This window comes from Opisthocomus hoazin, chromosome 6 (assembly GCF_030867145.1).
Source record: "Opisthocomus hoazin isolate bOpiHoa1 chromosome 6, bOpiHoa1.hap1, whole genome shotgun sequence".
In the NCBI taxonomy this organism is placed as follows: Eukaryota; Metazoa; Chordata; class Aves; order Opisthocomiformes; family Opisthocomidae; genus Opisthocomus; species Opisthocomus hoazin.
The window spans coordinates 62,632,944-62,652,918 of NC_134419.1; the positions used below are offsets into that span (position 1 = coordinate 62,632,944).

Here is a 19,975-nt window from a genome sequence, read left to right on the forward strand (position 1 = left end):
TATTATTGGCGATATGCCAGTTAAAATTTAATCTTTTAAGCTAAATTTGCAGTGCTGGAAGAATATAAATATCCTCATATTTAATCTAGCTAATGAACCTGGGTTGTGAGAAGCAGAGATAAAGCTTTTTGTGTTGCATACAAACATAAAAAGCCTCAGACTTGCAATTTGAAATCTGAAGTTGAGACTTTTACTGAAATATTGAAATGAAAAGTAGCTGGCAGTTCTTTTAGTTGTTAGAGATTCATAAAGGTCATGGGTAGTTCCTATTTTGCAATTACAGTAAAAAATATAAAAATTTGAGATTTCAAGGAGACAGTCTAGACAGACTTGACTTTTGCTGCCCCAAGGGTGAGGACAAAACTTTACAGATCAAACTATCCATGTAGTATGCATGCCACCACCCTAACAGAGCATTGCCCTCATTCCCTTAGTGCCACCAACAGAGCAGAGCTTGCTCTTCTCCATCTGTCTCTGGCCCTTTAGAAGGGTTTTCACAATCAGAGTTTATTCCTAAATGGATGGGTGTAAGCTAACAGAGACCTCAGAATTTCATTGTTTAACTTGAGAGGAATTAAATTTATGCAACCTGCTTAATTTTTGGAGCTCTACCCATAATCACATAGCCTTGTTACAAGTATGTAATGTGCACATTATTAGGAAGAAATTTTAAGCATCCAAATATATTTCTTGCTAGGATGCATCACGTGATTTTATGCTGCTTTTAACAAGATTGAGACTTCACAGCTATTGTAAATAACCTAAGTATGTGTAGCTGTTGATAAAAGGCTATTCCCACATCTTCTCCTAAATTGTTTCTAGTATTAGAAGTAAGAGATTGCCAGTATCACTGCTTTTTTTAAGTGAGAACAAAATGAATTCACGCCCCTGCTCTTGAACTACTACAGTTCTTTTGTTCTTGATTTCTTTGTTACAGCTGTGCTAAAGTGTACAATGACAGTGCTAAAGTGTACAATGCTTAGCATATGCTGTGGGTGCAGTTAGTTTTAAAGCCCCTTCCTGCATGATTTCCTTCCTGGTGTTTTTTTTTGTTTTGTTTTGTTTTTAATTGTAAAGTCAGAGTGTTCCTGAAGCTTGTCACAGAAAGGGTGGGGAGAAAGAAGAAAGTCCTTACATCTTCAGCCCATACACAGGGATGATGCAAGACAGATTAGGGTCAGTTCACATATTTAAAACACACACACAAAAGCATAGTATACACTGGAGGCTTCTTACTCAAAACTAGTTTTATTTTTAAAAATAAGTTGAATGCATAGCACTCACAAAGATTCCATTGTTTTGGACATTTTGCATTTAGGAGCACCATTCTTATTTATGCCATAAAAAACACATTTTGGTTCTAATAGTAAGAACAGTGTATTTTTAATGTACACTGGTAAAGCCCTTTTAAATAATATATTGAAACTGTTCAGTGTACATTTTCTCTATAGTCATTATGCAGCTGTAGTGTCAGAAAAACACTCAGACTAAGTAATAAATTAAAAATAAACAGCATGTAGTGGATCTTTTTACAGTTGACCTAGTGTCTTAAGATAGTCAAATAAAAAACACCCTATTAAATGTAAATTTGCAGTATTAACTAACTCAGTAAGCCCCCCCGCCCATTATAATTCCAGTGTTAAGTATTAGTTACATTTTTATGTATCAAATACCTATGGGATAAATTTACTAATACCCCCAAAAAGAAGAGCCTATACTGCTGTGTCACAAATAAAGATGACAAGTTAGCCAATTTAAGGATTTTACAGAAAAAAAACGCTACAGGCATCTGCTGTTATTTCAAGTCATGGTCTATTACAAGACTGTACATTCATAGCATCAGAGGTAGTTAGAGCACTGAGGACTTGGACATAGCATTGCAACAAAACTGAACTGGCAGAAGGAAGTCTATTTCCCTCTTAAGTGGGTAACAACGCTGAGTAAAAAGGATAGCATCTTCTGAGGTGGAAAGTCTCTACTTAACACTACTCTCAGTCATGAGGAAATATTCATTATAAGATGAAGAAAGGAAGGAAAAAAACCCAAAACCAAACCAACTTGCACTTTAATTAAGAATTGACCACACTATGCCTATTTCAAAGTTGATTCTCTAGCATAGAGCAGAGAGAGGGTCATCTCTTTCATTCACCCTCCTATCCCTCTTAGTACATATACGCTACAAAAGCCCACCAAAAAAAAAAGGGGGGGGGGGAATTATGCAAAAAAACCCAAGAGAAACAGGATTTCTTCTCCTCAAAAATAGTTTTTTGTAGCATGCTATCATTCAGCCCCAGAAAGAATGAACACAGCTGTCCTCTCTTGATTCTGAACATTATGGTAAGGCCCCCTTCTCCTGTGATAAAGCTTTCATTTTAATATTGATAATGTATTTTAATTGCCCCTACTTTCAAAACAGCCTCTGTAAGATTCAGAATACTTCAGTGTCATTAGATGGTACACAATTTTAAGTTCTGCCACTAAGACAGGGGAGGAGAAGGTGGTAAAAGAACAATAAAACAAACAAAGCCTTAAACCCACATACTATAAAGATATTTTAAAGTAGTAAGAATCCTGTCATCCATACTTCTTCCTCCCATATTCTACCACAGAGGAAAGTCAGGTATCTTCTTGTATTAAAAAAAAAAAAAATCTGCCATTAATATCTCCACCACCGTTTTCATCCAAGAGTTGGATGAGTGAAGCTTTCTACCATCAGACTATCCGCTCCACAGGAGACAGTGTAATTCCATAATGTTATGTAATTAGCACCATAATTGTGATAAAGCAGTTCACTCTGCAATATATTTTTGATCCACCCATTCAGAAGAGTAAATCTCGGCCTTTTCTTCTGGAACTCCCAAATAGTAGAAGAAAAAGTTGCCCCACTATTTCCTGAGTATTTCCCTCCACTGTAAGCCTGACAGAACTGGATTTCTTTAAGCATTTAACTGTACTGTTTTTGTACGAGTGATACTGTCAGTACAACTGGAGGGTGCTTTCTGTTGGTTAATAATACCTGTGTGTTTGTGTGTGTGTACACAGAGGAATCACAGCCACTGTCGTAGTTCTGGTACAGTACAAGTTCAGCTGAAACTTCCTCTTTTCTTCAATTACTCAATACCACGCAGCTGGGCAGTAGTTCACATCTACATTCTGTGAACACTAACGTATCCCTTTGGTACTCCACATATAGATACCCTGAAGGAAAGCCACTCCACTTGCCATAGTCTTTTCCCTCTCTACCTTCATCCCTCAAGTTATACCCAATTAAGTGTACAAACCAGCAGCACACAGTAGTGAGCAGAAAATTCCCTGAGTTAGTATGAGTTACTTTAAACATAAACAAGATGGGGAAGTGAAAGAAACAAAAACATAGTGTCTATCTTGTGAGGTACAAAACTTAAAAATCTAGCCAAAATACCAGTTAACTCAAATGCCTTAGCCTAAAGCAAATACCCAACACAAGTGCTGAAAAAGGGGCAAGAGTATGGAGTTATCCAGATGAGAGCTGTTTCTTCCTGTGCTCCCCATGTATCTGGAGAAGTCTGGCATTCAATGGAGTCTTAAGTTTCAATAAATTTAAAGTAAGTGTTAATACTGTACGGTGGTATTACATAAATGTCTTCAAAATAATACTGCATATCTCCTTCATTAAAAGGTAAGTCTGTAGTTAGTCCACAGCTATTTTTCTCTTGACTAGCATTTCAAAGATGTGCCTTAGAAGCACAGAGTATTCTGAGTGCCAGAGTAAGAACTTGCTACCCCCAGGTATACACATTTTTTTTAAGAGGGTGTTCTGTGTGCTTATTTTTTGCAGTCTGTATTTGAGCTATGGTACTGTTGCCAATCCAGTTGTTCTTTTCCTGGAAAGACACTTTTTTGATTCAGTTGTTGCCCTCAAACTTATTTGAGGTTTTACAAAAAAACAAAACAATCCCCTCAACACAACTTCCCACCCCAAACAAACAAGCACAAAACCATTTTGTACTTATCACCTCTCAAAGCAGGGAGTAATACAGGAATATCGTCCATTCACTTGGTAACTCCGGTTGTAGGAGACACTTACACATGGCTTCACTTCTAGCGGAACAGCTAGTGGCATCGCAGCACCAGTCTGTACATGGCCTCGAGCCTGAACACTAGACTGTAAGGCAGCAGGGCAAGTCTGAAGTGGGTAAGACGCTGTATGGTTAGATGATAGTATCTGTTGACAGTTTTGCTGCTGTGATGTCTGATGGTGATACTGTAACGAAGACTGATGAGCTTGGAGATACTGCGGTATGTGCTGTTGAGCATGAGCCTGCTGGGGAGTTGGAGCTGGGGTCTGAAATACAGTATGTTGGGCAGACTGAGAATGTCCTTTTTGCTTGTTTGCTTCCTTCACATCGTTATCATGCGCACTAAAACAAATTGAGAAGACAGAATACGTGAGAACAGGTATTAAATGAATTTAAACTCTTTTGGGTTAACTTCTAGGAGAACTCTAACAAATGGTGCAATTATCTGAAAGCTTTCAAAGCTTTTAAAAAATAGAAAGAAAAAAATCATTTTAGCCTACCCTTTAAAGACATCTAAGGTTTTTACATTTGTTTCTTTAGGATATAGTTTCTTTTCAGCATTTCATTTCATTGTAACACAAAATGCAGATAAAAAGCCAAGTACAATACAAATAATACAACAGTATCTAAAATTAAAGGTGTGCTAGTGTACTGCAATAAAGTGCCAGATTGCCAGAACGTGAAATTAAAACTTAGCTGATAGTTCTACCTCATTTAAATTGGGTAACAGAGTATAGGGTTTTCAAATACATTATATCGGAGGGTTTTTAAAGATCTACATTACTGTACTTCAAGATCATATGTATATTTGTATTGGATCCTGCTTTGGGGAGTGGAAATGCATTTTTTTTTTTTTCCTATCACCTGTTTTCTAGCCCACCCAGTACTTAAGCCAGACAGTTTAGCTCACCTGAATTCCCTTTGATTTACACCTGCCTCAAATGTATTTAGACATACTCTTTCTCTTGCTCTTATGCTGTGGTTAAGGCCGCTCACACACTTCAGTCAGGCCCATCTAAGTTTTTTTGGTATTGCCTATACAAGGCAGATCACTTCAAGACAGCTGGGATTCAACCCCTCACCAGTTTTTCCTAGAAGACTACTAACTTTTTATGGTGCACTGCAAAGATGACTGAAAGGCTTCGTTGTCGTTGTCCCACCACTCCCAGTGTTCCACAGCAATACTGAAAACATTTCTGCAGCAGCACTTGGATGCTTTAAGTACTATCCCTTTCATTACACATATTAATGAATCCAAGGGAGGCCATCAGGGGTCATAATGTCACACTTACAAGGAACATGTGATTCTTCCAAATACAGCTGCTCCTGTGCTTCTACCAAGCACAACTGTATTTAGATCTGGGCAAGAGCAAACTTCTGAAGGCGGAAAGCGGTTATGGTGGGAATAGGTTTTGATCTTAAGGTTTAGAATAAAAGAACTGATTGGGTAACATCCCTTCCCAGTAAGGTTCACTTGGCCTGTGTTGGTATTTTCATCTCATGTCAGCTGTTAGTGCAAAAATGGATACAGGAAAAATGGATACAACCTCCTGATCATTTCCTCCCCCCAGCGTTGGCCACTGAAACAGTCTGCATGTTTGATCCATAATCTGTTTGGAGCATCCCTTGAACTTCCAAGGCATGGAGTCTTCAGAGTAAGTAGGACCTCCTATGCCTTCGGTACTCTTTACTACCTCTTTTTCCTCTAGTAGCAGACTACAGAGATTGGGAATAAGTTATTAAACAGATTCTCAAACCATGCAAAAAGATGTTCAGTGGACATGCAAACCTGAGGTTTGTTGGAAGAACAGGAAAGATGTTAGATCTAATAAGGTTTTATTTTTTGGAAAGAACAAAATAGTTATTACCTAACAATATTACCTAATACCCAAGTATTTTTAGAATAGAAAAACTGAAATTCAAGAAGAAATTTACTTTTAGTGCTAACAACAATTAAGTATACAAACAGATGCAGAAATAGCTTAAAAATAGCTGCTGTTAACTTACATTAATAGTCGCTCAATACACGGCACCAGGAAATCCCAGGAGTATGCAGTAAGATGATGTAGTCGAGTAGGCCACGTTGGTGAGAGACGCAAGATAATCCTTGAAGAAGCTACACATGCAGTAGCAACTAAAGAAGGAGCATAATTTAAAAATGCATGATCTAAAAAGGAGGAATAAGAAAAAGATTAATTTAAGGTGGACATTGTCTATCAAGACAATAGTCATTACCTGAAATCCATAACTCACCTTGCAATGATACTTCCAGAAAATAATCAGCATATTTTGCCATATATAACTTCGTCTTCTCTAAGCAAACCATTGGCCAGCCATCATGAAGATCAGTCTCATGGACAGCAATAGAAAGATAATAGTCGATGAAATGAGCAGCAGTTGGGAGGCACAAATTCCACTGAAATGTTTCTAGCAACAACAACTCCATATGAAGCAAATTCTGTTTTGTTAGTACCAAATTCATGTTAGTCATACAACCCAAGCTGTTCAGCTGTTCAAGTTTGGGAACACTGTCTTCCTTTTCTTCAAATTTACCTTCAGGTGAACAGAAAAAGAGAAAAAAAAAGGTCAGCACAAGCGAACTATAAAACAGATTGTAGCTAATGTCTGTGTTGGTCATATTTTAATTCTACTGTGTCAAACAAGCTTGAGACTTTCCTGCAGATGCAAAGCTCAAGGCTTATGTACTATAAAGGGCTAAATTCCAGCAGATTAAGTCAAACACTGTGTACGGTACTGTGCAGTGCCATGTTTCCTGTTGGTTTTCCCACTCCGGCACACAGAAGCAAGCTGTATTAGGACACCACTGGCATTGCATATGCAAGCTTTTGTCACCCAGTTATTGTATAATGTGTCCCCATCATCAGTGAAATACCACTGTGATGTGACTTGGCGTACACAACACCACAGCACTTGGCTTTAATCACCCTCCCACCCCCACACACCCTTTTTGTTTCTAAAACTCACCGGAGTATAGCTAGAGCTCTAGCCAACGTGGCTGTTTCAATGCCTGTTCTGGTAGGTACCTTTTTAGATTTGATAGCTGGTAAGCTGCTCCAGCATTTCAAACAAGTGGATTTCAGCAATGTGCATCTGAAAACCCACACTGCCATATGTACTGTTTCAACTTTAACGCTGCTAGTAGCTTCACCTATCCTTGGACTTCAGCTTGTCAGGCCTGTATGCTTTTAGCCTGAAGCAAAATCGGGTATGTAGAAAACCCATTAATAAGAGAAATAAGTGTCACATTTCCATACAGTTTGCCATATGGTTGTGCTATTTCAATTTCATTGCAAATTCTTTCCATCTTACACTCTTTATTCAGTACTACACAATATGTTGTAAATGCACATTTTTAGAGAGTTTTGCAGGACTGAACATACTGAACGTTTGCTTTTTTCCAAAAGTGGAGGTACTTATACAGGACTTAATCCAACACCAGTCCCAGCCTCGTTAGTTTTTGTTTCCCATACTCTAGTAATTACAGAGATACAAGCTTCAGGAGTCACATAATAATTTCTCTTATTACTTCTTTAACCTTATCGGATGTATCACAGTGTGATTTGTCCAACTTATTGCACTGCTGATTAAACAGCTTGTTTTAGCCACACGGGGCAAAAGTTTAAAATAGCATTCTGGTTTGTGTTTTCTGAACCAGTTCATACACTGCTTCTCAGAAGAACAAGTACTCCAGGCTTTCAGAGCTCTTGCTGCAGCTTATTATGAAAGATGGCAGAGGTTTGTTTTTTTTTTTTAGAAATATTATAATTCTCTTCAGAACATGAATTTAATATGAAAATCTGGTATTAGTTCAAAGCCGATCCATTTTCCTAAATGGATTACATTGTTTCTGAGGCGAGGTTTTCATACTCCGCACCACATCCTTTGCCAAGAGGAGATTGCTGGCTGGTGGCATCCAGTCAAAGTTTACCTCCAGAAGAATCTGAAATAACACTTTTCTTGTTTAATTGTTCTGCTGAATAGCTGTATTGGTGAAGACTGGTGATGCAGTGAAGGAAAGCAGCACACCAAAAACAGCCAACACCTCAGTGCTCTGGTTTTCTAACAAAGAGGGCCTAGAGCCCTCTACAATGTGATATATCTTATGTGAGAAAATGAAAATGGATTCAGAGAAACAGATCAGCAGAAACTAACCAACAGTTAGTTCAGCTGCCAGGATCTATTTCTCTGAATCTGTTGGTTTAAGAACAACTGCCAGCAGGCATCCCAGCAAACTACACCCATAGCTCTTTGGGGAGATATAAAAGAGGTCCACAAATGTCAAAAGACGGATACACACCGCAAGAATCTCACCAAGGTCAATTTAAGCAGCACTATTCATAATGAGTGTTTATAATTAATTCTGTCTTCAGAGTACTGTGCATTCACCATGTATTTTACCGTTACTCTTTGCATGTGACAATACAGGATGTACGTTAGCCTTAGCTTGCTTAAAGAACACTTCAATTTATGAAATCTAAAGTATTCCAGAACCACACAGCACCATGAGCAGGGTGCAGTACAGTCTACATATGGTTTATTTAATTTCTTCCTTTATCACAGATATGCAAATTTCTCATTTCCAGCACTGGGTCTGCCTATTTTGAGATGTCCTCAGAAAGACAGTCTTTCTATTCCTGCATTACAGCTTTGAAAGTTCACCTGAGAATAATTTGTTTCCAAGCATAAACATTGGTTTTTAATCACAGTTTGTTTTTTCTCTGCTCAGTTTCATCAGGTGCCAGCAGAAGTCAAAACAAGAGCCTAAAGAAAGGCTCTACCAATTGGACCAAACTGATATACACTAATCTGCCTGTCTTTTGTAACCATTTTGTTTCCCCTATCTGCTGTATCCCATCAGACACACCTTGTATTTGGCAGCAGAACCTATACTGCTCTAGTTAACGTTTGGTGCTACATACTTACTTGCTAAAAGTAAACAGGAAAGAGCAACCACATGCAGCTGCTGTATAGATATGTCATAGCGATCCATGAAGAGGTCCAACAGATACACAGCTAGATGTCGTGCAGCAGGACAGAGTCTGAACCGATTGCTCACAATGGCAATCAGATCTGCAAAGTATCTTCTCAGATGTAACTGGGGAGATTGGCCTTTGTAGGAGGGCAGCTTCAGCTCCTAGATGGACAGCAGCATGTAATTTTATTAAAACCACTATTTAGTTTGAATTGGTATCAGATTAATATAGCTGATATTCTCAATTTATAATGGAAGTTTCAAAGGATTTCTCCCCTTTTCCTTCTGTTCCCAAAGTTTCAGCATCCCTTTTCACAGAACAAATCCAGTTGTTCTGTTACAGAAGAACTAAGAAATAATTTGGTTCTGCGCAATATTAGTATAATAATTTAAAATTTAACATCTTTTCATTGGGCAATCGGCTAGATTTCAGCTTTTACCATTTCTGTTGTACTACCTCTACTGCAAAGGCTGCACCTCCCAGGAGGGAAATGGCGAGGGTATGCGAGTAACTCCTCAACTGCTTCAATGCAATGTGCAACAGCTTAACTCAACCCCCTCCTGCTACAGCTCAGTCCCAGCAACAAGACTTTGTACTGAAGCTTTTCCATGTTCCAGTGCTGCCAGTTCTCCTGCAGCTGCCTCCAGGAGAAGGGCACCAACAGCTAGCTGCAGGTACCCTCGTAAGGGAGAGGAATGGGGTGCGCGTGTGTCAACGTTTCTTGCCTACGTATGTTTAAACCCTGACTTAATCTGATCTGATTGATGTTGCACTGACACCGATTACAGTATGCTCTCAGGCATACATAAACCTCACACAGTCTCAGATTTGGGGGGGACTCCACAAAACAAAAGCCCTACCAACACCACAGATGAGAAAAATCTGTGGCATGATCCACTCTGGATACAAAATTTGGAGTGGTAGAAAGAACATTCCCCAGGCTGCTGCCGAGTAGCTGTATCTCCTCTTGCGTACAGCAGAGCAGCAGTGCTGTCTTCTGTTATCATGAATAAATTTATGAGTTAGATTGTGCAGCCCAGATGAAGTAGGATTTTGAGTACAATTAAGTTTCCAGCGGGATGGTCTGATGACATCAAGTTGGAATGGAGTCACACAAAATTTTCAAAGTGTTAAGGTCACTTCAAAGCTCTGAAACGCGCTATTGAAGTGGAAAAAAACCTCAACAAACCAACTACACCCCCCCCCCCCCCCGCCAAGCTTTAGAATTCACCTCTCACACTAACTTAGTTTTAATAACGGTAACTTTGGTAGCAAATAAATTATCCTGTTCCTCTCTTGTGTTCCGCCCCCCCTCGCAAACAAACAAGCTGCTTTAGCAGTCACACCCCCAGGAAAGACAACCCACTCATCGAGTACTGTCAGGCAGCAAAAGCACATTTTTAGCAGATTCAGGGACTGTGAACCCATGTTTCAGCTCCGAGCGCTCCGATGCGCTCTGCTATGGAAGCAGCCCCAAGGAGCCGCCCCGGGTCGGCCGGCACAGCCTCAGGGCAGCGCCGCGCAGAGCCCCGCCGCTCTCGGCCGCTAGTAATCCCGCAGCGGGACCCGCGCAGCCCCTTCCCCCGCGCGGCGGACCCCCGCCCGCTCCCGGAGCGCGGGCAGCGAGCAGCCCGCTCAGCCAGGCGCCCGTCACCGCCGCGGGCAGGCGGACAGCCCGAGGGGCAGGCGCCGGGCTTTTCGAGGTTTAGAACTGCGAACTCCCCCCAAAACCTGGGCGGGCCGAACGCCGGCCGCCTCCCACCCCCGCTCCAAGCCGCCGCGCCGGCTCCCACCGGCGCGGCCCTCACAAAGGCCCCCCGCCGCTCTCCCCCGCCGGGGTACCTTGTAGCGAAGCGCCTGGTGAATGTCGGCGGCCAGCTGTCCGGTCCACCACTGCGCCTCCAGCTCCATCGGCGGGGCGGCGCGGCAGCCGGGGCCTGGGCACAGGGGAGGAAGCGGTGCTCGCTCAGCGCGGGCGGGGCAAGACGGAACGGGCAGCACCACCCTCGCCCCCTCCTCGCTCGCCCCCGGTTAAACGCGATCAGCTGCCGCCCGCCCCGCGGGGCCCCCGGCCCAGCTGGCCGCCATGCGGGGCGCAAGTGAGGCTCGTTAAGCCGCCCCCCCACGCCCACGAGGGGGGGCGGGGGGCGCGGCGGAGCCGGCGGCCGCGGCCCCGGGGGAGGGCGATCGCGCCCTGACAAAGGCCGGCGGCGCTTCCCCCGCCGAAGCCGCCACTCACCCTACGCGGCGGCGCGGCTGGCGGCCGCGGCGGGGCCTGGCCCGGGGCACCTGAGCGCGGCGCGGCGTCCCGAGGGCTCCCCCGCCATCACGCGGCGCCGCCCGCCTCGCCCATTGTTAAAAGGCCGAGCGGGCCGGCGTGTGTACAAAGCCAGGCGGCCCCCGGCACGCTGCCGCCCACCCGCCAATCGCCTGCCGCCTTACAGCACGGCCTGCCCCCCGGCCGCCAATCAGGGCGCGGCGCTCACGGCGCACGCCGTGCTCCGCGGCCCCGCGCGGGAAGGCTTTGGCCCCGCGGGGCTGCCGTAGCCGCCCCGATAAAGGCCCGGGGAGGGCTGGGGGCTTTGGCCCCTCGCAGGGACCCCCACCGCCGGGTGTCCCTTGCCGGGGGCCGGGTGTCTTGGGAGAGCCGGGCTAGCGGGGCTCTCCCCGGCAGGAGCGTGGGGTGGTGCTTAGCCCCGAGCACCCGGTGGCACCTTTTCCCCTTCCCTTTTCCCCTGGCGCTTTCCCCTCCTGGCTCCGCTGTGAGGCTTTTAGCGCGCGGAGTGACCGCGTCGGGAGCCGCCGCTCCTTCAGCTCGCGCGCTGCGGGCACGTTTTCCCTTCAGCCGTGAAGGACGGACGCCTCTGGGGCTGCAAAAGTTACGAGGCGCAAGTATCACTCGATTTTGTGGATGAGCCCTTGTCCCCACTCGTTGAACTCCGGGGAGAAGGTTTGTGGCAGCACGCGGCCTCCTTGAGAAGGGCCTGTGCTGTTCAGCTGTGCCTCCTGCCCGGGGCTTGCTGGAAGGAGCTCCCGCGTGCGCTTCTGCTGTCGCAGTAGGTGCTGCGTGCCTGGTTTGCACTCAAAAGACCTTTTTCTAGATGCTTTCTGCTTGTTGGTAACCCCCTGCTATGGAGATCTTGCCAAAGAGTACTTGGTGCCTTACGGTGGTTTACATCTTTGAGTTCCCAAAGACCCAAACAAGTAGCTAATGAGGATGTAAAACCTTGCACGACAAGCAATGCAAAGTGATGCAGAAGAAATGCTTTGGGTGCAATTCAGGTTGAGGGAATAGATTTAATTTTTCATTTCCACCCATGCTCAGACATGATTTTTTTTTTAATTAGGAAAATGGAAACCAACTTTTTGACATAACCGGTTTAATGACTCTGTAGCCAGGGCTGTTCCTTTAAAGATGCATGTCTAACTTTAATGGGTAGTCCTGCGGACTGCAGTGGTCTGTTTCATCTGCGGAGGTGTGCTAACAGGTGGAAGCCCTTGCTTTTGAGGACATGTTTCTTGGGCAGTTTCCATTTATGACAGATTTTGTTATGTAATGCTACATAGTTTTCTAAAGAAAAAAACAAGTGGAAAAATGTAGGGTTTTTTGTGCATGAATGCATAATTGAGAAAATGTTTGAACGACTTAAACTAGCTGTCTGAGATCTATAGACTTGACAGCACCATTTTGCTGTTCTGATGGCTTTTTGTCTCATTTCTGTACATTGTTTTATAGGCAAGTGCATGTTCACACTAACTTTGATTTTAAAATTATTTCTTTTTGAAGAAAGGTAGTACCAAATTTTGTATTTCAGGGATAGGATAAATCTCAAAAGCAGATTCTAGTGGAGACATAGTCACTCACAACACCTTTATGGCCTTCAAAAACATGTTGCCTGCTTGAAGAGGAGAAAGCTAATAAACACCAAGATGCTAAAAACCTGTTACAATGGGCCCAAACGGGGAAGTGATGTTTTTACTCTTACATGTTGGGAGAAATTACTGTTAGCACTGCTGCCTCCCCCTAGAGCTTTTTAACTACCATGTGGATCAGTCTGTTGCTGAATTGTTAAGTGGGGAAAAAAAAAGAGTAGATACTTGCTGGCTTATTTCTCAGATGTGCTTGTCTGATAAAGCTATTTACTCTGAGAGCTATTACATTTATATATAATAATTGAGAAAAACAATGATGCTGTAGTTACTTGCCACGCTACAAAGATGACCGAGCTGTGGAACTACCTATTTCAGATCCTCGTAATGCTGCTTTGTTGCCTGCTTTCAAGTTGCTATGCACCCATTACAGCCTATTTTAATTGAGTTGATCTTGAAAACAGTTGCATCTGTGTCTGCTTTTCATGCAGTCAAAAGATAGCTTTGGAAAGAGCCTTGTCATCCTGCCCAAGACCAGGATTGCTCTTGGCATGTGTTTTTCTGATCTTGGAGACATCCAGAAAATCATCATACTGGAAAAGCCAAAGCACTTCTGTACAGCCACGTTGTTATCGGCAGGAAGCATACATCTCTGTGTGCACCTTAATCCAACTGGAAGAACTGACAGTCTTGGAGCCTGCAGACTGAGGCTGTTTGCTTTCACAGTCCAGGGTTTCAAAGATCAGAGTTTAGGGGTTTAAATGGGAATGGGAATAGTGCAACTGTAATGAGAATAGGTTAATACGGCTTCTTTGGATGTCTTGTAATCAGTCCTAAAAGTAATAACCAGCGGTATTTTTTTAACCGGTGCACATTTTATGTACTTTTGGTGGTCAAGGCTATGTACAGTGCTCTAAGTATTTCCACCTTCATCCCCTGTGTGTAAGTCAGGGCAGAATCAAAACATAGTCAGTCCTCAGAATAAACAGAGGATATTGAAGATTACTTTGTGGCAGTAGTTAGGTTTTTATTAGCAAGAAACTGGCAATGTGAAGTTTTCCACTTATGTGTAGTATATGGAACCCGAGAGAACAGAAAACAGAACTAAACGTTAAGAAACCATTTTGAAATGGGTATCCTATTCCTGTGAAGGGCCGTGAATCACCTAAGCAAATACGTGTGTCTCAAGGGGGAAATGAGATTGGCTGTGAGAGCTGCTGTCTCTGCTTTGAAAAGGTGCCAGACAGCAAGAAGCACTGTTATTCTTGGAATTCCCCAAGAAAAATTATGACGCTTAATTCCATCCAAAACAGGCTAGAAGGTAACCTGTGAAATCTGGACTAAAATGCTTGTAACATTTTTGTGGAATCTTCTAAAGAGGATGCTGCTGAAGTCTTACAATTTATGGACCTGTAACTCACAGGTTATAATCCTAACACAATTTCAGACATGGTGGGTGAGCTGACTTCTCTTTGTAGTTACTGGGAGGTTAGATCTGTATCTCAGGAGTTGATGCACGTATTTATGTGTTTAAGCTGCTTTTTCCTCCCCTAATTTTTTGGTGGTTCTTCTTGGCCTGTGAAAAAAGAAATGTGGCTTTTAAAATACAAATGAAGAACTTGCAGGTAGTTGCCAAGTACAGCAAATACTCTGAACCTGAGAACCACCACCTCTCTGCATTAGAAACCTTTTCCTTCTATACCATTTGGTATATTGTTTTAGTGTTAATGGTACCTCGACCACAAGAGCACAACAGTTCCTAAAGACTGACACATTGTTTTACTTCTGTGCCTATTGTCATAAAGATACATGTTTGAAGTTTGGTTTTGTCTTGACTGGCAGAATTAGATGAATCGGTCACTTGAGCTGCCTAAGCAGAGTCCAGGACAGATACTGAATTCTGGGGTTACATAGCACTGAAAGAAGTATTTAAATAATGGCTCAATCACTATGTTAATTGTTGTTTTGTTTATTGGTTCTTGATTTTGTTTTGATGGTCCTACGTGGTTCTCATCTGAATAAAGAGATGGTAATTCCATAAAATACGTATTTGAAGGACTGCATTTTTGGTTGTAATGTAAGAGAATCTCAGGTTTGTAGAACTTAGCATTATTTAAAAAAAAAATTGTTAGAACTTAGTTCAAGTGTTTCTTAGGGCTGAGAAAGTTAGCTCTGTTTTTGTTACTGTACTTGTTGATCTTATTTTCAAACAAAGACTGCATCTGATGACATTCGTAGCAGTAATATTTCAAGGGCATTTAATTAAAGGGAATGAATCACTCTAAAGACAGGACTGTAACTGCTCATAGAGCTCTTTTGCATCATGGTAGTAGATGAAATGTGGCATGTTGGTAAAGAGTTGTGAAGCATTAGTGAGGGCGGTCTCCTAATGAAAGTACTCCAGGGTTGTGTTTGTAAATGCCTGTACTGAATGTTAAAGGTACTCTGTGGGTAAGATTTTCAAAGTTGTCTGGGGATTTGGATTTCCGAGATAGCTACTAAAATGTGATTATTAGATTTGAACTTAGCTGGTAAATATCCTTTGGAACTGTTGACTTTAGTTGTTAATATGGCTATTAAGAGAGAAAGCATCTGAGAACGCTTTGGTCTCAATGATACATGCTTTTCACTAAGCATTTTAATAAACAATTTGCGTTTAAGTGTTTTCCCATCCTCTCGGAAGCTATTATAAAACTGTGTGCCCATTAATGTTTTATTTGGCAGTAGGATAAATGTATATGTTTTTGATAATGTGTTGTATGAAGGAAATGTTCATACAAGTGGAAGAGTGTTGGTGGATATGATTTGTACTGAGGGGTTCTTCTTTTCTGTAAGTCACACTCTTGGTTTAGGAAATAACTTTGTCAGTAACTAACAAGACTGGAGGAATTTTGCATCTAAAGCATGTGTACTTCCTGCTTGGAAGGCTTCAGCTCATTTGACTGGGATTTAGGAAAGGTTACTTGTCGTGCAGCTAGCTCAGGGATGGAGAGGTAGAGCCGTTAGTGATAGGTTGTGGTTCCTGTCAAACATGTTTTGATTTTAGTTATAGCTACAGAATTTAAGTGGGACAAAGTGGTCTGTTAATTTCAAACTTAAGGTCCAACAAAGAAATTTTTTTTTTAATATAAATATATATAAATAAAAATATATCTTTTTAATATAATATATATATATTCAGGTCTGCCAAATTAGGAGCCAGCCCAGGCAGAGTACCACAAAATTAATGCTTTTGCTGGCTAGTGGTTGCCATGGAGCAGAGCTGCCTGCAGACATGGGCTCACATCCACGGAGGGACGTGGTCTTTGCAGTGCTTTTTGTTGAAGTACTTGACCAGGAGGTTTTCAGTTCTGTAGCCAGGCACAAGTGGAAAACTTCACTTCCAGTTTCTTGCTAATGGAAACCCAGCTACTGAAAGCAACCATTAATATCCTCTGTTTGTTCAGAGGAGTTACTGAGCTTGTTTTCGAGTCTGTCCTGATTTACATGCACAGGGGTAAGGCAGGGATGTGTAAAGCACTGTACTTCCTTTTAGGTAAGGGAAGGCTGCTATTAGGTCCTTCTGGAGCTGTCTCTGGGCTGAAGAAGCCCAGATCACCCATCCTCTCTGCAAAGGGCAAGTGCTTCAGCCACCAGCCATCTTGGTGGCCATCCAATGAATTTGCTCCAGTTAGTCAATGTCTTTGTTGTACTGGGGGTGGGACAGAGGTCCCAAAGCTGGATGCAGTATTCTAGGTGTGGTCCAACAAGTGCAAAGTAGAGGGTAATAATAATAATTTCTTTTGATTATTTTGCTATGGTTAATGCAGGCCAGATGCTGTTTGCTGCCTTCAGTGCCAGGGCATTCTGTTGGCTCATGGTCACCTTGCTACTGCGCGAGTCCTCAGCTTCCCTCTAGCACTAGCTGGTCTGTGTTGCATTCTCTTCCACGTATTTGCCAGGGTCACAGCATGGTTTACTCTGTGTCCACGAGGCAAAAAAACAAAAATGAAGAATGATACATTGCAGCAGACTTGGGGCTGGTGTAAATCCTGCCAAATCCCACGGGGTTTATATGCATTTCAAATACTGTGCTCCTTGATCCGTTATTCAGAAGTGCTGCACCTTATTCGGTTGTGTTGGTAATGATGAGCGTGTGGTTTGGGGCTGCATTATGTAGAAATAGTGTATCCTAATCTGGTCATAGATCACAATGAGATCTGGGATCTGGTTCTGCAATAGTGTCCGATGGATGTGGCCAATTCTGCATCTGGTAGCCAGAGCCCAGGGGCTCCTAATGTGATCTTTGCGTCTCACCATGCTGAAAGAATTTCACATTTTTATGTTTGGGACACATTTTACTGCCAGGCACGTGGTCATGTGTTGAAGGAGCTGATTAACTATATTGTATCTGGCTAGTGTGTGGATGTACCTTTCTCAAGCTTTATGGACAAACAGACCTTCACTTCTGCTTCCTGGTATCTTCATATGCTATTCAGTGCCTAATTATCTAGTCACAACACATCTAGTTGAGACATGTTTTAATAGACATGAGTCAGTACTCTTCATGCTCACTCACTGCATTGTGACTCATTACACCTACTGTATTATTAAAAATGCAGAAACATACCTCCATTTGGATATTGTTAAAAGCGCTGTGATGACTGGTTTAAAAAGTGTGTTAAATGAACAATCCAGTTGAAAGGATATCTGGGTGGAAGGGTAAAATGAACCCAAACTTTGGTTTCACAGCTCATTGCCAGTGGTACTCCCACCTGAAACCCTGACCCCTGTTTTGTGTTAGGGTCTCTGTTTGGGACTGTTTGATGAACACATATGCAGACTTCTATAAAAGCTGTGCCCTGAACAGGTAGTTAACACCTCGTGGGAAGAAGGGTTCAGTAGTGTTTTTTTTGTTTAAATTAATCAGCAGTGACTGTTTCTCTAACAATGAGGAAAGAGACAGTATTAGGATAGGTTCTGCTCTAGGAAGCAAAGGGCAACCTCCACCACCACTGGTGAGACATTGCTCATTCTGCCCCTGAACCAACCTCAGACGTGGAGGAAAGGTGCTGTCAAGAGTCAGTGTGCATCTGTGACCGGGCTCTGCTTAGTGGCTTTGCACATTGTGTTGCTGTGATCGTGTGCACAATTTCTGATGAAGTTGTGTTTGTTTTCCTGTCCCATTTGGGAGCATCTTGAGGACAGTGTATAAGAACCATCTCTTTTGCGCTGTTGGCAAAATGGAGTCACATTTGCTTAGTGTTTTGAGTGAGAAACACTGCGTATGAAAAAACAATATAAAGGTCAATCTGAATCTGAAGCTATCAATATGGTAAATAAACAGGATCTGTAAAACACTTATACATTACCATATTTTAAATTTGTACGTGATTCTCTTTGGCAAAAAAACAAACTAGCACTTCATGTTTCTCCTCTCACTAATGGCCTCAGTCTTAGGAAATGCCAGCTTGTGTTTTTTCTTTAAGTAGTGGTCCAACAATTTCAAAAACAGATGGCAAAAGTCAATCTTTGCGTTTGAGTCATTGCTTTGCTTAGTATGTGACAAGGATTAGAGTAGGTATTGCTTGTAAGAAATAATTTGATTGATACTGCTGGGTGTTTGTTTTATGGAAGTTTGTTACATTTCGTAATTTATTCTTTGCTTGAAAATGCCTGTAGAGTTCTTTTTAGTTTACCATCTGCAGTTTGCAATTTACTGTGTTACTTAGCTATAAAAGCCAAGTGGTATTATTGTTGGTTCCTGGTTGTTTTTTGTAAATAACCACCAGAATTAAACAGAACTGAATTCCTATCCTCTTTAAAAAGTTTTATGAAAATAAACAGTCCCATTTAAATTGACTCTGTTGCATGTGTCTGTGTGTTTACATGTTCAAGACTGGCTTTTTATGTCTACATGGTGCTGTAGGGGAGCAAGAGCTCTGGACTGCAGAAGGTGAAGGGAAATGGGGGTCAGTAATGTTGGGGTGAATATGTGACTGCAGGTGATTGATCCGGGAGGGGGGCATAGGGCGGGATGGAGTTAGAGAAGAGCAGAAGCAGGTGATTAATAGGAGTCACCATGAACTGGTAAGTCCTCAGAGACCGATATTCAGAGCAGTTCTCAAACACTGATAGGCTTGGTTGGGGTCACCAAGGACAAGTTGACTTTTCAGACAACATCAGAAGTTCATTGCTAAATCAACATGTATGTTAGACCACAGGGGTTAAATATGGAAAAAGCATGTCAGATTGGACAGATTTGTCCAAGTATTAGGTTTTACTGCCTGATCATGTTTATTAAAGATTTCAGATAAGCATTTCCATGGTGATGATCTAGAAAAAACACAACCCCTATATTTTACATAGATTTAAAGTATTAATTTTGTTATGAAAATCAGAAGTATAATGCTGCAGACACAGAGCCAATTTGGCTTGTGGTCTAATGAAATATTGTTCAACTTCAGGACTCCTACAAGTAGTTTAAAAATGTGTTGCTGCATGACCCAAAGCTTTGAACTGGCGTAAAGTTTCTCTGTTAGTTCAGCTTTGTTTGAAACATTTAATTGGGTTATGCTTGTGCTGGTTATATCAACAATTGCCTGTTAGTGCTGCAGTTACTTTATACAAGAATAGGAATCACTCATGCTCTGACAGCCAACATAAAGCCCACATAGAATTATAAAGCCGGTATAAGCTCTGTAGTTTATACTCTTACTATTTTAATCCTGATATAGATAAAATTTCTACTGCTAGCTGATCGAACAGCACATAGATCTGGTATTAGTGCCTATGGAAGCTTGGTCTTACCTGTGGATAAGAATATCGATCCTCTGTGTTTCTGGCCTTCCACTTCCTTGTTCTGCGAACAAGTTAGCTGTGGCCCAAGTAACTGAGTGACAGTCATACCATGCAATCACTGGATGCAAATAATCCTGCAAATCTATCTCATCGGGATGCTTCCATTGAAATCAAATGAGTAACATGAGATAAGGTGTCTTAAAGAGTACATAAGATGGAGCAACTGTTAATGTAGTTACTGGAAACAAAAAGACAATGAAGGCTTTGATTTTT

General features: G+C 42.1%; 1 protein-coding gene across 2 annotated transcripts; it reads right to left on the bottom strand.

The window, feature by feature from the left end:
• Positions 1-1,324: 1,324 nt before the first annotated feature.
• CCNJ (cyclin J) lies at positions 1,325-11,133 on the bottom strand. 2 transcript variants are annotated; one of them, XM_075423495.1, is made up of 5 exons: positions 10,895-11,133; positions 9,003-9,213; positions 6,312-6,611; positions 6,066-6,225; positions 1,325-4,400 (listed from the first exon to the last, which is right to left on the bottom strand). In XM_075423495.1, exons 1-5 carry the CDS (start codon positions 10,961-10,963, stop codon positions 3,992-3,994), a joined length of 1,149 nt encoding a protein of 382 aa, XP_075279610.1. In that variant the 5' UTR covers positions 10,964-11,133; the 3' UTR covers positions 1,325-3,991. The 2 variants fall into 2 exon arrangements, with proteins under 2 accessions (XP_075279610.1, XP_075279611.1); XM_075423496.1 differs by lacking the exons at positions 9,003-9,213; positions 10,895-11,133 and adding an exon at positions 7,920-7,994.
• Between the last annotated feature and the right edge of the window lie 8,842 nt (positions 11,134-19,975).